This window comes from Cetorhinus maximus, chromosome 2, assembly GCF_964194155.1.
Source record: "Cetorhinus maximus chromosome 2, sCetMax3.hap1.1, whole genome shotgun sequence".
Lineage (NCBI taxonomy): Eukaryota > Metazoa > Chordata > Chondrichthyes > Lamniformes > Cetorhinidae > Cetorhinus > Cetorhinus maximus.
Window position 1 is genome coordinate 178,474,917 of NC_135880.1, and position 17,840 is coordinate 178,492,756.

The window sequence follows — 17,840 nt, forward strand, 5'->3', positions numbered from 1 at the left end:
GCCCCCTCAGAATCTTTTATGTTTCAGTAAGATCACCTCTCATTCTTCCAAATTCCAATGCGTTTGGCCCAACCTTTCCTCTAAGACAACTCCTTCATTCCAGGAATCAGCCTAGTGAACCTTATCTGAACTGCTCACAATGAAAGTGTATCCCTCCTTAAGTTAAGAGAATTTTCAGCTAATTATCATGGCTCAGCCCCTCTTTAAAATAAATAGCAGGATCAGGCTTACTGTATTAAAGCCACTATGATTGGTGCAGACCATTATAGAATGGCGCTGGAGGGCTGAGTATTGGTAAATCGCTCACCAGGTTGTCTACGGGCAACATTTTTATTGACTTGTTCCAGGAACTTCATGAAAATCATTAAAAGATTTGAAATTAAAATTGTGAAATCGTTGGCAAAACAAAATGGGAAGGGTTTTGGATTGCTGTGATCTGGAATGCGATGTCTGAAACAGCGGTGGAAGCAGATTCAATAACGTTCAAAAGGGAAATGGATAAATACTCGAAGGGCGGAATGTGCGCAGTTATGGAGAAAGAGCAGGGGGAGTGGAATTAAATCGACAGGTTTTCCAAAGAGACAATTCTGGCACAATGGGCTGAATGGCCTACATTTAGCAATAGGATTCTATGATTTGTAAACCTCAGTTAAGTAACAAAATAAGTCTCTCAACAGCCAGGCACATTCTTATTTTCTTCTGACTGATATTTTTTACGAGTACAGGTACCAGACCCCTTAGCCGGCACCCCAAAAATTTGGAAGGACCCGAAAACCGGCTACATTCAAAGCTGGCACCCTGGGTAGCAATTTGAATAAAACCCTTTTATTCTTTATTTTTTATACTTCATGGCCTAGGACCCAATATCCGTAAAATACCCAAATCTGGCAGATGTCCAATCCCAAGCTTCAAAGATATGGGATCCGATACATATAATATTTATTGAACTTTGTGCTAATCAAGGATTGCAACTGCTAATGAAATCTGGCTAGGGGTCAAGCAGAGTTCAGGAAATAACCCGACACAGGCAGGTCCCTTCTAAATGCTGATTTAATATTTATGTTGTTTCAGTACAGACATATCAAAATTAAGTCCAAGCCTGATATTCTGACCATACGGACCATAACCCATCCCAACTTTATTAGATCAGAGTCATTGTAGCTAAATGTTCCTGTGAAACGACCAGTTGTTCTGTGTTGATTCCCAGTACGTTGGATGGGCATGAGGCCTGATTCCCCGCTACCCTCGCTGTCCTAGATGCCCTTTGCCAGCTCACACTTGCAGCAAGTTGTGACCCAGAAAAACATTTCCCAGCTGGAGACTGTGGTGGTGGTGAGGGGGTGGAAGAGATCAAAAGTCGCACACTCTGAGATGTCCCAATCCACCAAAGTCTAGTCCAGGCTGATAACTTATCCCCAATTTTCAACAACGCAGTTTAGGGGTTATAGTCTCAGGAGGAGGACATTTAAGACCAAGATGAGGAGGAGTTTTTTCCACTGTGAATGCTTAGAATTTTTCTATTCCAGATGCACCATCATTGAGTATATTCATGACTGAAATTTATAGATCTCTAAGGGAATCTAGGGATATAGGGGTCAGGTGAGAAAGTGGAGTTAAGGCAGAAGATCAGCCATGATCTTGTTGTATGGCGGAGCAGGCTCGAGGGATCTACTCCTGTTCCCCTTTCTTATGTTATGTTTTAGTTATCCCCAGTACAACTCTAAAACAAAGCGGAAGAAGTTACACAATACTCCAAGTATCATACATGGGCACACAGCTGAGGCAGTACTTACTGTCAGTCTCATCCACCCTCATCCTCCTGCTACTTGGCATCAGGGCCTGCCACCGACACTTCATCATCTTGTAGCGGACATATAGCTCCAACGCCAGCGCCTTACGCTCTCGAGTTGTGGAAGTGCAGGGATACATCCCGAACAGAAACTTCCACACATCCTTACGAATACTGGGGTCCACCCCACCTGAACACGAGGACAAAACCGTGAGTTGTATTCACTTCCCAAATCCTTTGGAATCTAAGAGACACCGGTAGTCTTAAAGTCTTGCTTGCGACTAACGTCTCCGTCCTTATTAAACATCCGTTTAGATTTTTAAAAATTGGGGAATTCCTCCAGAATACCAGATGGAGACCCAAGAAATGATCTAGACAACATCACTACAGGATGTACTGCAGTTTATCCCAACGCTACAGGTTTTTATTTGACTTAAACTGGACATAGTTTTGGAAAGAAAGTACTTGCATTTAGATAGCGCCTTTCACCACCTCAGGACGTTCCTTCACAGACGATGACATGCTTTGAGTTTAGTCACTGTTGTAGAAAACACAACAAACTCCCGCAAACAGCAGCATGGTAACAACCTGACCATTTGCTTTTAGGTTTCGATAGAGGGTTAAATATTGGCCAGGACAACAGGGAGAACTCACTCTGCCCTTCACAATAGTGACCCCGGGATCCTGAGGGGGCAGATGTGGCAGATTCGGTTTAGCATTTCATCCCAAGGACAGTGCTTGTGACAGTGAAGCACTCCCTCTGTATTAGCACTGGGGGTGTCATCTAGATTATAGGGCTGTGAACCCACTACCTTCTGACTCAGGAGCAAAGTACCAACAATTGACACACTTGTAAAGGGTTTGGAATCACAATGTGTGCGCTCTCTGGCTCCCATCAGCACCCATGTGCCTCTGGCTGCTACTGCAGTGATTTCCCTGGCTGCCATCTCAGTGAAGAGATGTGGGATCTGGGTACACAGTTCCACCGTGCTAATCTCCAGCAGTTATCACTGGATAGCAGACAGAGGCGGAAACCCTGGTGGACTTTTTTTTTCTGGACTCAATGTTACAAAAAGGAACGGGAGAAGGTGAAAAAGAGATTTACAAGATTGATGCCAGAACTGCACTCAATCTTATCCATTGTAAGTTTGAGTATTGCGAGTGTGAATGATTCTGCTTGTGATTGCAATAGATTCCAAATGCAATCGCTGGGAGTTCAGACCTGCATCTGCTAGTGAACAGGTGGAATAATCCAGGTACCACCAATGTGAGGTGGGTCTTACAGTATGACAGTGTAGTATGAACGCTGCTTGTCACGTGAGCAACTCTTTACAGTGCTATTCTAAACAGAAAGACTTGCATTTGTATAGTGCCTTTCACAATCTCAGGGTTTCCCAAAGCATTTTATAACCAATGAAGTTCTTTTTCCCAAGTGTAGTCGCTGTTGTGTAGTTGCTGTTGTAATGTAGAAAATGTGTCAGCCTCCTGTTTGCTCTCTCGTGAACTAGTGAGGGACTTTACAGTAAATTTAAGTTACAGTCCAAATATTGTGAGCAACGTGCTGTGTGCTGTTTCTCTGTTTTTAATCGGTAATGTGTTTTACCATTAAAGCAACAAGATTTCATCAGCAATATGTCAAAATTACAACAGTTCCTCTTTGGAAGTCCAGAGCTGATGTGTTTTTTGTTATCAGCCTGAGGGAACATTATACCAGAACAGTGAGGCTTTACATATCAGCAAAGGGTGAACAGGCTGGGTCTCTTTTTCTCTTGAAAAGAGAAGGCTGAGGGGTGATCTAAATGAGCTATTTAAAATTGTGAAAGGTTTTGATAGAGTGGACACAAGGGAGGTGCTTCCACTTGGTGGGGAAGAGCAAAACAAGAGGCCATCAATATAAGATAGTCACCAAGAAATCCAATTCGGAATTCAGGAGAAACTGCTTCACACAGAGTGGCGAGAACGGGGAACTCGCTACCACAGGTTGAGGTGAATAGTATAGATGCATTTAAGGGGAAACTAGATAAAGGCATGAAAGGAAGAGAGGGTTAGGCTGATAGTTAGATAAGAAAGGATGGGAAGAGGCTCGAGTGAAGGGTAAACACCAGCATAGACTGGTTGGGCTGAATGGCCTGTTTCTGTGATGTATATTCTATGTAATTCTATATAATTGAGAGGTTAGTACCATCAAGAAAGCCTGAACAGGCCAGGGTTCTTTACTCTAGCAAAGAGAAGGCTGGGAATGTGACCTAATAAAAGGTCTTTAAAATTATAAAGAATTTGATAGGTTAGAGGTAGGGAAGATGTTTCCACTTGAGGGAGAATCCAAAACTAGGGGTCATAGATATGAGACAGGCACTAATAAATCCAACAGAAAATTGCAGGAAAAATTTCTTTACCCAGAGAGTAATGAGACTGTGGAACTCGCTACCACAGGGAACGGTTGAAGTGAATATCATTGAGCATTTAAGGGGAAGCTGGATAAACACAAGGGAGAAAAGAATAGAAGGATATGTTGACAGGATGAGATGAAGAGGGGTGGGAGGAGGCTCAGATGGAGCATGAACACCAGCACAGAGCAGTTGGGCCAAATGGTACTGTAAATTTGATGTAGTATATGCTCTCAACCTATAGCTAAGTGCACATGCTCAGCATTGGCCAAATTGGCTGCTGCCTTTCCAACAGAAACTACACTTCAAAAGCTACCTCCTTGACTGTAAAGTGCTTTGCAACATCCCAAGGTTGTGAAAAGCGCTATGGAAATGCAGGTTCTTTCTTTCAATTGCCTGTGATGCAGAGTGACCAGAGATCAAAGCTGTGACCTTCACAGGTTGTAATATTCAGCACTGCTCAATGGCGTCGATCTTCTGAGTTAACACGATTGATGGAAAGCTTTGCTCAAACACGGCTCCCATTGGAAAAACCACAGGGACATGTTTATATCCATTTAAAATTAATGGGCAGGAAGCAATGGGTAGCAGGGCTACAATATATGGACATGTATGGGTGATGTTTGAGACTCCCTGTGGTTGAGTGAGCTGGTAAATTGACCATTTGTGGTAACACTATGGTGCTTTCAGGTTTGCTTCTGGAACTGAATTGTAGCTGCTGAAAATGCCGGGTTGAAATGGATTTCTTTCCTAGGTATTGGAGATTTTTCACCCAGAACGTTTAAAAAAAATTCTATTATGTACCCTACCTTCCATTGTATCAAAAAGGATACAATTTGTATTTATATGACCCCTTTCACAATCTCCAAATATCCTAAAGTGCTTTACAGCCAGTGGAGTACTTTTTGAAGGGCAGTCACTGTTGTAATGTAGAAAACACAGCAGCCAATTTGCACAATGGCAACATAATAACAACCAGATCATCTATTCTTACTGATGTTGAGGGATCAATATCAGCTAGGGACACTGGGGAGAACTCATTTTTCAAAATAGTGTTGTGGGATCTTTTACATCTACCTGAGAGGACAGACAAGGGCCTCAGTTTAATGTCTCACCTCGAAGGCGCAACTCGAATGCTCCAACGGTGCATCTCGGGAGTGTCAGCCTGGATTCTGCTCTCAAGTTTCTGGAGTGGGACTTGAACCCATAACCTACTGACTCAGTAGTGAGATTGCCACCCACTGAGCCACAGCTGATGGGGTCGCAAAGGTCCTTAGGCAGCCTCATTTTTTAATGAAATGAAAATCTCATTCCATCCCCATCTTCCCATGAACTCTTACGATTCAGGGTATTTCCTAACTCACTCTATTCAAGCTTGCATCAAAGTTCACTTTCTATTGACAGACTCACCCACTTAATAAAACTGACACCTTTAGGCAAGATGTTGATAGTGAAGTGTACCAGAAAATTCATTATTAATTATGTCCACTGAGATACTGTGTTAGAACTTGCCTAGGTTGTTCGCAATGCACTCATTTCCTTAGATGAACACCATCTTAGGATCATATTTTTCAGGCTAAAACTACAAGTCCAATTTATTTACAATATTTATAGTTACAAACATACAGAATGAATACAGCAGGAAAAAAGGTCCAAAAATACTTAACTTATATACTGATTGAAACTGTTTTGTAAATAAGTTTGTCAAAAACACTGAACTGTCCTCTTTAGAAACTTTTAACAGAGTCTTCGAAGATCAGAATGTAATTATGTTCCTGCCTTAGGAATTGTACCTCACCAAGCATTTAGAGCAAGAAGCTTTAGAATGGCAAGCCAGCTGCACTTACATCACCTGCATACTTGGCTTTCAAATCACCCAGATCAAAAGTGAGTATCGATGGTTTTAAATAATTAAAGTCCTCAGGTTAATATGCATGAAGTTGACATTACAAGATCTAACTTGCATGTCAAGTAACTATCTCAAGAACAACCAGTGACATCAAACATCTAAAAGCTTCACAGGCAACCAGGATTTCAAAGATGGAGTGAATTCTTGATGATCTCCTTCTCCGCCACCAACCCAAGGCAGGCTACTTAACCCTTAGAGCAGTGCACCGATCCCTGGAAAGTAATTATTCTATTGCTTTAACTCATTGTTGCCCACATCAAGACAAACAACTGGCTTTCAGGAAGCAGCTAACAAACTTAATAAAAAAAGAGAATCAGGTAGAATTTAAAGCACAGAAACAGGCCATTCGGCCCTGCTTGTCTATGCTGGTGTTTATGCTCCACGCAATGATAAATGGATCCCAAGCCAGATGGTAAAGTATGAAACTAGGCCCAAATCCTTTTCGTAATAGTTGGTTTATTTACAGAATGCAGTATTACATATGTCTGTCTCCTATCTACTAACCCACTGTCCCAGCAGCCTCTCTTTATATGTGCCCAAGATATTTGTATCAATCAATACCCTCCACCCATTTGTCCTTAACCTTAACAACACAATTACCATAACATTAACACCAGAGCCTGCTTCCACTCTACTTCATCTCTCCCTATCCACATAGCCTTCTATTCCTTTCTCCCTTATGTGCTTATTCAGCTTCCCTCTAAATACAAGCTTCCCCTTAAATATATATTATATGAACATATATGTATGCAGCTCAGTTAAAATTTGAAAAGCATATACATTAACACAGAATCTTTTTTATATGACATGGAGAAGACAGCTCTCACTTTGTCAAATGTCTATCAAAGACTCACGAGTTTTAAGCCATTGCTGTTCATTATAACAGATTCCATAACTGGAGGACTAAACATTAATCAAAACACAATTCTGTACACTGTCCTTATGAATAGACAGTTCTGCATGGAACGGGCCTTGTGTACAAGGATTAGAATTACAGAGCATCCTTTCAGAACTGACAATTAGTGCGTTCATAAAATGCTTATTTCTGACAAACTCCCTCAGGCCAAATTACATAAGTCCTGAATCGAGCAGCTTTTCTCTCCTCTAATTTAACGGTAGAAGAAACTGGAAGAAATCAAACATTAGAATAAGCTTTCTTGACTTCTGTTGGCACTACTTTCGTCTGTCTTGCAGTGATCTTGCACACATCAAATTGTAGATGAGCCAGGTCCACACACATTAACAAACTGCTTTCTAAACCCTGTGCCTTCATTCTTCCAGGCAGGAGATGGGGAATTGCTTTTAGTTTTTCACCAAATCCAATAAGAGATGATGGCGAGATTCCACAAGTGTCACAAGGCAGGGTTACCTTGGCAACTATGCCTAAGTGTCTATAGCACCTACCACAGCACTTCAAGTCAATGAAGCACTTTCGATATGCGATCATTTTTGCAATGTAGGAAATGCAAAAGCCAATTTGTGCACAGCAAGATCCCACAACAGTAATGTGATAATGATCAGATAACCTGCTTTGCTATTGCTGGTTGAGGATCACCTCACCTGTTCATCTTCAAGATAGTGCCTGTGGGAGTTTTTATACTCACCCAAGAGAGCTGACCTCTCCGAAAGATGGCACCTACTACAGTGCAGTGCTCCCTCAGTACTGCTCTGAGAGTGTCAGCCTGGATTTTTGAGCTCAAGCCCTGGAGTGGGGCTTGAACTCAGAACCTTCTGACTCCGAGGCAAGGATGCTAACCACTGAGCCATGGCTGACATTGATAGACTGGTGGCACAGCGCTGTGGGCCTTCACAGCGTCACGAAACAGGATGGAATTCAATAACCTATGGCATCACCTACAAGGAAGATGAAGGGAGCTGGACAAGGGAGGAACTGTTTCCAGTAGCAAAAAGGTCAGTAACCAGAGGGGACAGATTTAAGGGAATTGGCAAAAGAACCAGGGGGAAGTGAGATTTTATTTAAAAACAGGGTTGCGAGGATTTGGAATGCACTGCCTGAAAGGGCAGTGGAAGCAGACTCAAATAGTAATTTTCAAAAAGGGGCTGGATAAATACTTGAAGGGGAAAAATTTGTAGGACTATAAAGAGCAGGGGAATGGGATTAATTGGATAGTTCTTTCAAATACAAAGTTCTTTCCATACAATGGTCCGAATGGCCTCCTTCAGAGGTGGTATCATTCTATAAGTGCACACAAACAGGCTGCCGCATCTACTAAAAGGATATTACTCATTTATGGGATGACACCAGCTCCATATTTGTAAAGCTATTTCAGTTCGAGATGACTTGACTAGAGTAGCGACTGTCTTACTGGTGTCTGAAAGAAAGCATTCCAACCCATTAGCTCTCTCACTATGCCATATGCTCACATACATATTCACATATGGCTTTCCTCTGGAGAACCATAACTACACAAAATGCCTTGACAATACATACATAGGACTAATACTGATCAAGTATGACAAGATGCATATTGATGATCCATTTGCCTGGTTACAGTCAAGATTTACTCAGAATCAGTGTGTTTTGTAGTCTGCTCACTAGTGTAAAAGCCTTTCAAATGATGATTACAGAGTATTATCGAAAGCAGGTTAAGGTCACGTAAAGATTTGTCTACTTCGCTGTAGCAGAAAGCGGGTTTAAATCTATTACTTCCATATTTTTTAAAAATGAATATAATTTATTTACTGAGAATTTTGGAACATTCAACAATGAGCTGTGGCTCAGTGGATGGCACTATCACCTCTCGAGTCTGAAAGTGCCGGTTCAAATCCCACTGCAGCGGCTGGTACTCCTACTGCAGTGCTGAGGGAGTGCTGCACTGTTGGGAGGTTTTAAAGTGAGTTCTTATCTATTCTCATGGTTAGATGCAAAAGCTTCCATGGCACTATTCCAAAGAGGAGTCAGGGAGTTCTCCCTAGTGTCCTGGCCCATATTTATCCATCACAGATCATTCACTAAAACTGGGACCTTGCTGCACACAAATTGGTTGACACGCTCCCAACAATTCAACAACAACCCGCATTTAACATAGGAAAACGTTCCAAGGCATTTACCTACAGCATTGCCAACAAAAACAAGTCCGACTCTAAGCGAGAGAGAGAGATATTAGGGCAGATAGCCAAAAACTTCGTCAAAGAAGTGGGTTTTAAAGGGCGGCTGAACGGAGAGGGATAAAGTGGAAGGGCTTAAGGAGGGAATTCCAGACCTCAGGGCCTAGGCAGCCGAAGGCACAGCTGCAAATGGTGGAGGAGTTAGCATCAGGGGATGCACTAGAGGTCAGAACTGGGGGGACACCGGCACCCGGGAGGGATGGGGGGCACGGGCGAATTTGAAAATGAGGATGAGGGTTACAACAATGTCTACATTTCAAAAATGCTTTAGTTGCTGTAAATTGCATTGGGATGTCCTGGGATCATGAGAGGCGCTTTAGGAATGCCTAGGTTCTTATTTCTTTCAATACTGTAACTGTGGAAATGTAACATAAAACCTGCAATCGGAGCACCCGGCAAAGATCAGGACATTGCACAACCATATCACTTGATTAAACAAACGGCCATTTGTTTCATCACATCTTTTACAATAAGGCTGTATACTCTTTCTTACAGCCAAGGGTCGCATGGTCAATGAGCTCCTCCCGTCGTTAACACAGGCATCCTCCCCAGTTTAACTCCACAGCTCTGCTCAAGACATACATCATTTTGCTTTCTACTTTTGACCATTAACTCCACCCAGGGGTTTCTCCCTCCACCCTTTAGCCTGCCCTATAACAAACAGCAGTTGAAAGAAGTTTGCTCTTTTTGAGTGCAATGCCATCCCAAGCAAGGCTGTCATTCAGAATCTGCCCCCCCCCACCCACCCCACCGCCGCCGCCCCGGTGCAGGGCACACAGATGTGAAACTTGGAGCACTGGGAAAGAGGAAGAGAAGAAAATCAACAGCTTTGAAGTGTGAGGCTTCGGGAGGATCCTGAGGGTAAGCTGTGTGGAGAAATGAACTAATGATGAAGAACTGAATGAGGCCGGAAGAACAAGGGGACTCTTAAATAATATCAGAAGACGACAAATGGAGTTCTTCAGACATGTATCCGTGCAGAAGGGTTGGAGAGTCTAATTGCCACCGGAAGGATTAATGGAAGAACAGCAAGAGGCCGACAGTGAAGGAAGCAGCTAGACTGGCTTAACCAGAATTCCAACAACGAGGCCACCCACTCTTACTATGATCGGAAGGTTTGGAAGACCATGGTCCCCTACGCCACTCGGCATGGCACTTAGACGATAGGGCACATGCTGCCCTACAACATAAAGCTTGTGGAATACTTTCCACAGGGTGATTAAACATTTCATTGCACATGGATCTGTGTCTATTATTCTGTGAGAAACGTATGCTCTACACATTTGAAATTCTTGATAAGAACAATGAAGGAAAATAACATGGCCAAATATTTAGCCGTACGTTTAGTCAGGAAGTATGGCTGCATATTATATGCTTTGTCGGGTGCAGACAGTGCTCAGATTGTTGCAGGTTTTATGATAAATGTTCATAGCTACAATACTGAAGGAGCTCGGATTTATATAGCGCCGTACTAAGACTGGAAATCTGCAGAATGGCAATGCTCAGGTGTAAACTCGTGTTTGGCAAATTTGCATCAATGGCCTCACAGTCAAACGTCATGAGTGTGCGGTTAGACTGCAGTCAGGAACATACCGTGCAGCACAACAAACAGACCACAAACCACCAGCGTTCCCTTTAAGATGCATGTGTGCATGGCCACACACCAACCATAAAGAGACCACATGGTGTAAAGAGGCTGCAAGCAAAGTAAAATTAGAGGGTACAGCGGGACATACTGCACAACCATACGCGTGTGTCCGTGCCGTTCTTTAAAGATTTCTGTTTACAACTGTGTTTTCTGGTTACTCTACTGGCTTCAATGGAGATAGACCACTGAATATAAAAACACCACACACTGCAACTCCATGCAGGTGAACTGAACACTAAGCTGCGATAACCCAGGGGTACTGACAATCCGCAAAAGATTAGAACACAGAAACAGGCCCCTCAGCCAAACCAGTCTGTGTTGGTGTCTATCCTCCATGTGAGCAGTAACCTATGTGCCCACTCTATTCCCAGGACCCTGTTATCTCTCTTTGCACTTATTTTACAGGAATGCATGAGGTTCAGGGAACTTGAAGGGAGGCAACAGAAAGTAGCCACACTCCACTACCATGGTGGAGTAGCACTCCACTACCATGGAAACAAGATTATCACACTGAAAAACGCAAAAATAAATCTGTTAACTTTATCCTACCATACTTTTTCATGTTGCTGTTAAAATAAGCAAGCTACAGGAGAGGAAAATAAGTACTAAGAAAATAAGAAACACTGGCATAAGAATTCTAGTCAATTTGAAAAGGAGTGAACAACTTTCAAGTGGAGAACTATTGTCAGAAATCTCAAACGTTAATGGAAGTTGTCTTTCTCAGAGCTGATGGGAGCTCCTGCTTTTATTTCACACACTTTAAACATCAGTGTCTCTCACTGGGCAGGTGGGAAGCGCAGCAGGTGGCGTATTCAGAAGAATGGTCTTCCTCAGGGAAGCGTGCTTGCACCGCTGTTGTACAACATCTACACGAATGACCAACCTATAGATGGTGTCATTTATATATGCTGATGACTTATGTGTCACTGCCCAAAGCACTGATTTTAACACCGTGGAGAAAACGCTTTCTGAGGCCTTGGAGGGACTAACATCCTACTATGAAGAAAACCACCTTCGCACAAACCCATCAAAGACGCAAGTTTGTGCATTCCACCTCAGAAACCGTGAAACCAAACGCCAGCTTAAAGTAACCCGGTGTGGAGCAACACTGGCGCATTGCGAGCACCCTATCTACTTAGGAGTCACCCTTGACAGATGCCTCACCTTCAAGAATCACATTGAAAAGACAAAAGCAAAAGTGAGCGCACGAAACAACACCCTGAATAAGCTCACTAACACAAAATGGGGAGCAAGCTCGAAAACATTGCGAACCAGTGCACTTGCTCTTTGCTATTCCACTGCCAAATACGCTTGCCCTACATGGGAAAGATCTACTCATGCTAAGAAGATGGATGCCATTCTGAATGCAAGCTGCCGACTTATCACAGGTTGTTTAAAACCAACAAACACCAACAGCCTATATATCCTGGCGGGTATCGCTCCCCCTGATATAAGAAGAATGGTAGCCAGCAAGAAAGAGCGACTCTGTCAAACATCAGATGAGAGGCACTCTCTACATGGTCATACACCTACACCCAGCCGCCTAAAGTCAAGGAAGAGCTTCATGAACAGTGTTGTTCCATTACAATCAACCCCATCTGAAGCCCGCATCGCCTTGTGGAAAGACCGGCTCGCCAGTCTCGAACAACCCCCAGTGATGGAAATTCTACCGGATGAAAGCCTTCCCCCAGGAGCTAATTGCAACTGGGCAACCTGGAAGTGCCTTAACAGGCTTAGGACTGGTGTAGGTCGTTCAAAGATGTCACTAAGCAAATGGGGATATACAACCAGCCCGACAACTTGTGAATGTGGAACTGAGCCACAGACTATGCAACATCTCCTGCAATGCCTATCGCTAGAGGAACCCTGCACTGTTGCAGATCTTGCCGAATTCAATAACAAGGCGCAAAAATGTGTCCAGTTTTGGCTGGGCCATGTATAGACTGTCTGTGGACACGATAAGAAGAAGACTGGGCAGCACTCTCACCTGAGTCAGGTCACAGATTCAAACTCCACTCCTGAGACATGAGCACAAAATCTAGGTTGACACTTCGTGATCAGTACTGAGGGAGTGCTGCACCGTCAGGGGTACTGTATTCCAGATGAGTTGTTAAATTGAGGCCCTCGCCTGTCTGATCAAGTGGATCTAAACTTCGAAGAAGAGCAGGGTAGCACCCCACAACCCCCCTCCCCCCACAACCCCTCTCTCCCCACCCTGGCCCCGGTGTCCTGGGCCAGTACTTCTCCTTGAACCAGCATCACTAAAACTGATGATCTGGTTATTACATTGCTGTTTGTGAGATCTTGCTGTGTGTAAATTGGCTGCTGTGTTTCCTACATTACAACACTGACCACACTTTAAAAGTACTTCATTGGCTGTAAAGTGCTTTGGGAAGCTCCAAGGTCATGAAAGGTGCTATAGAAATGTAGGACGTTCTTTAATGCTGCACAGCAGAAAACACAAGAGAAAACTGGAAGCCAGAAGCAGTGCCCTATCGGTTATATCAAAGTCACAAAGGCAGGAAGTTAGGTTTCGCGGCTTCTCTCCTGACCCAAAACTACCACAGCTCCTCGTTCTTCCGCGTCTGATGCTGTCTTCCTGTCATCCAGGTTTCATAAATGATTTTTGGGGGAAGTTAGATAAGAACACGAGAGAGAAAGAAATAGAAGGATACGCTGAAGAGGGGTGGGAGGACACTCGTGTGGAGTATAAACACCTGAAGGACCCAATCGCCTGTTACCATGTTTTACATTCGACTCACAGCTGACTTTACAGCGGTAACAACACCATGATCTGATAATGCTTAATTTCATAGGAATGTTCAAAAAGCTGAAACCTAAATCTTTGCTCAGCTGTGTATAAAGTGTTGAATTGTGAACTTCCCCAGATGTGACTCTTATAAGGAGGAATGCTTCTGCTCAAATCCAGCAATAAACATGAATAAATTATCATTTACCACACTGTCAACACAGAGCACCCAAACCATCTGCTGCCAGACACATCCTTCTGTCAACATATTCCAACTACCATCATTATTACGAGCAGTGGGGAAAGCACAAGATTTTTACACATTGTCAGTCGCAACTACGTTATCTACACGCCACTCAGTCAGAAACACAGACAGATGCATCTTTAAATGATTACAAGTTACTTTACCCACGCTAGTTTTATTTATTCAGTTTCTACTTCTCTTGCTTCCAGCCTACCTTGAAAACTTTGAACAAATTATCCCTTAATCTAATTCCCAGGAAATACAACGCTAATTTGTTTACTTTCTCCTTGTAATTTAGCCCTTGGAGTCCTGATATCTTTCTGGTAAGTCTATGCTGCTCTCCCTCTAAGGCCAATATATCACTCCTATGTTGTGGTGCCCGGATCTGCTCACGTTACTCCAGGTGTGGTCTAACCAGGGTTGTGTACATCTGAGGCATGACTGGTACCCCCTTGTATTCTAGTCATTACAACAATGGCTACACTTCAAAAAGAACTTCATTGGCTGTAAAGTGCTTCGAGACATCTGGTGGTTGTGAAAAGCTATATAAACACAAGTCTTCCTTTCGCGAGATTAAAAGGGCAGCATTTCATGAGCCTTTTTAATTATCTTCTGTACTTGTTCATGACATTTCAATGATCTGTGCACCTGGACCCCCAAGTCTCTTTGGATCTCCACTGTTTCTAGCTTATCACCATTTAGAAAGCCCTCTTATCCATCCCTTTTAGGTCTGAAGTGGGTCACCTCACATTTGCCCACACTAAATCCATTTGCCACAATTTTACCCATTCACTGAATTTTACTCTACATAGGCTACAGAGGATTAAAATCACAGCAAGCGCAGAACCAATTTTGCACCAGCCCTCTCAGTATTCCAACAGCTGAGTTAGGTTAAAGTCAATTGCCAAGAAGAAAAGATCCATATTAATTATTAAAATATACAGCTCACTGCTTTACACAAACTCTTTCAAGTGTGGAAGTTTCAAGGCTTCCAGCCACACTGGTTGACAACAGGCAAGTTAATATGTGTCTCACTAGAAGTGTGAAGCTGCTGCAAGAATTTCTGGCTTGTGGCTTACTTTGTGATTAACCTGAAGAAATAATTTTAAAAGTGCACAAGTGGGGTCGGGTACCGCAGTGTAACTCATCCAGGGACCAACAGAAAAGTGTATAAGCAATGTTTGCCACACCACTAAAATAAATGGAAATCACCCTTACAAACATCCCTGGTAACTGCAAAAATTACATGGGATATACAACAGAGAAACAGGCCATTCGGCCCAACCAGTCCATGCTGGCATTTATGCTCCACTTGAGCCTCTTCCCATCCTTCTTCCTCAAACTCCATCAGCAAAACCCTCTATTTCTTTCTCCCTCAACTACTTATCTAGTTTCCCCACAAATGTATTGACACTATTCACCTCAACCACTGCCTGTGGTAGTGAGTTCCACATTCTCACCACTCTCTCAGAAGTTTCTTCTGAATTCCCGATTGGATTTTTGGTGACTATCTTACATTGATGGCCTCTTGTTCTGGTATTCCTCACCAAGTAGATACACTCTCTCACTCTGTCAACTCTTGCCAAACGCTTTTATAATTTTAAAGACCTCTAGCAGGTCACCCTCAGCCTTCTCTTTTCAAGAGAGAAAAGACCCAACTTGTTCATTTTCTCCTGATATGCAATACCTCATTGCTCTAGGTACAATAGTCTCTTAGGCTCACAAAAAAAATCTTATCAACTCAGGTTTCCAAAGAGGAAATCTTGTAATCTGGTTCCGAAGAGTCATATCGGACTCGAAATGTTAACTCGGTTCCTCTCTCCACAGATGCTGCCAGACCCGAGTTTTTCTAGCATTTTCTGTTTTTATTTAGGGCATCTTGTAATCTTGGCATATTAGCTGATGAACTCTTGTTGCTTGAATAGTACGGCACATTATAGATTAAAAACAGAGAAACAGCACACAGCATGTCACTCAAAACTTTGGACTGTAGCTTAAAGTTATTATAAAGTCCCTCACTAGTACGCGAGAGAGCAAACAGGAGACTGACACATTTCCTACATTACAACAGCGACTACACTTGAAAAAGTACTTCATTGGTTGTAAAATGATTTGGGAAGCCCTGAGATTGTGTAAGGCACTATACAAATGCAAATCTTTCTGTTTAGAATAGCACTGTGAAGAGCTGCTCACGTGACAAGCAGGAGCAGTCATACTACACTGCCATACTGTAAAACCCATCTCACACTGGCAGTACCTGCATTATTCAGCCTGTTCACTAGCAGATGCAGGTCTAACTCCCAGCGATTGCATTTGGAATCTATTGCAATCACAAGCAGAAGCATCTGGACTCACAATACTCAAACATACAATGGCTATGATTATGAGAGTGCACTGGAAACACACCCTTAATCAGGGAGAAAGTGAGGGCAAACTTAACCATTTGCTCGATCTAATGTATACAGAAATAACGCAGCCTTCCTTTAATTTTAGCTTTGTAACCATCACCACAAAGCAACAAGGCTGCAACCCCACCCTGAATAAACTACCACTCCTGTATAACACATCTGCACACAAGAGCAAATAATATCACTGTATTAGTCACTCATTACATACACCGCCAGCAACTACTCAGAACATACAGTCCTCATTATCCACTCATTTTCCCATGCCTTGGGCAATTCCTGTCCACGGGATACTTCTTATCTGGGAGACATCATTCACCCATCTCCTCCCCTGATCCTCCACAACCCCTTGTCCCGGGCAGAGGGAATGACAAATGCCTCTTCCTGTGACATCATATCACATCACCACTCTCCTGATCCCCTGAGGATCCTGTCACAGGAGGGCTGCCCTGACCTGGGTGGGGGGGAGGTGGTTGCAGTGCGGATTACTGCCCATCGCGGGTCCTGAGGGGACCTGTTCATTCCTGGGGATTATTCAGCTCCAGGTCATCACTCCTGCTCTCCCCTGGGTTGACTGTTCAACTCTGGAAGGAATCACACCCAATGAGGTGTTCACTCCTGGAAGACGTCACATTCCTAGAAAGCCCCACTCTTCCATAGGTTGGTCAGCCTTGGAAGGCATCAAATTCCAATGAGTTATTCAGCACTGGATAGCATCACTCTCCTACACACTGTTTATTCATGGAAGGCATTCAACCTTCCCATGGCTGCTCATCCCTAGAAGGCATCACTCCCCCAAGGGCTTTTTGGCCCTGGTGGCCATCACTCACCCTCCTTGAAGATGAGTTTCCTGAACTGAGACTCTTTGACCAGCCTCCCGTCCAAGTCGAATAGGAGGGGGAAGGTGTCCGGGCTGAGCCCGGCGGCCCCGCCTCTCCCCGGCGATGGGGGCTCCATGCAGCCACGGAGCCAGCGACCCTCGCCAGCGGCAGCCACCGCCGTCTGCCCCCTCTCCCTGAGGCCCGGGCGCTCCTCCAACGCCTCCCGCTCCTCAGCCCCAAGGCCGCGGCGCGAACTCTCCGAACTGCCCGGACTCAGGTCCCTGCTCGGATCCATCACCGAGGGGAGGGGCTAAAGGAACGGGGGCGGGGTCAGACGGGGAGGGCGGGGATAGATGGGCGGGGCAGTGGGGAGCGGGGCGGGGCTGTGGGCGGGGTGGGGCGGGGCTGTGGGCGGGGTGGGGCGGGGTTGTGGGCGGGGTGGGGCGGGGCTGAGGGCAGGCTCATGGAGAGGGGGCGGGTCCGGAGGAGACGGCGGGGTCAGAGAGATGGATTCTGGAGATCCAAAACAAAAACAGAATTACCTGGAAAAACTCAGCAGGTCTGGCAGCATCGGCGGAGAAGAAAAGAGTCGACGTTTCCAGTCCAACATGGCCCTTCAACAAAACTGAGTAAATTTAGGAGAGGGGTGAAATATAAGCTGGTTTAAGGGGGGTGGGGGGGAAGAAGTTGGGGGGGGGGTTGGGTGGTTGTAGGGACAAGCAAGCAGTGATAGGAGCAGATAATCAAAAGATGTCACAG

General features: G+C 44.2%; 1 protein-coding gene across 1 annotated transcript in view; it reads right to left on the bottom strand.

Moving 5' to 3' along the window:
* LOC144689723 (TBC1 domain family member 15) overlaps positions 1-17,376 on the bottom strand; it is a 58,206-nt gene extending 40,830 nt beyond the window's left edge. The window contains exons 1-2 of the mRNA XM_078557064.1: positions 17,091-17,376; positions 1,794-1,979 (exon numbers count right to left, since the gene is read on the bottom strand). Coding sequence (XP_078413190.1) covers positions 1,794-1,979; positions 17,091-17,376 — 472 coding nt within the window. The remainder of the gene's footprint in view (positions 1-1,793; positions 1,980-17,090) is intronic.
* Positions 17,377-17,840: the final 464 nt, after the last annotated feature.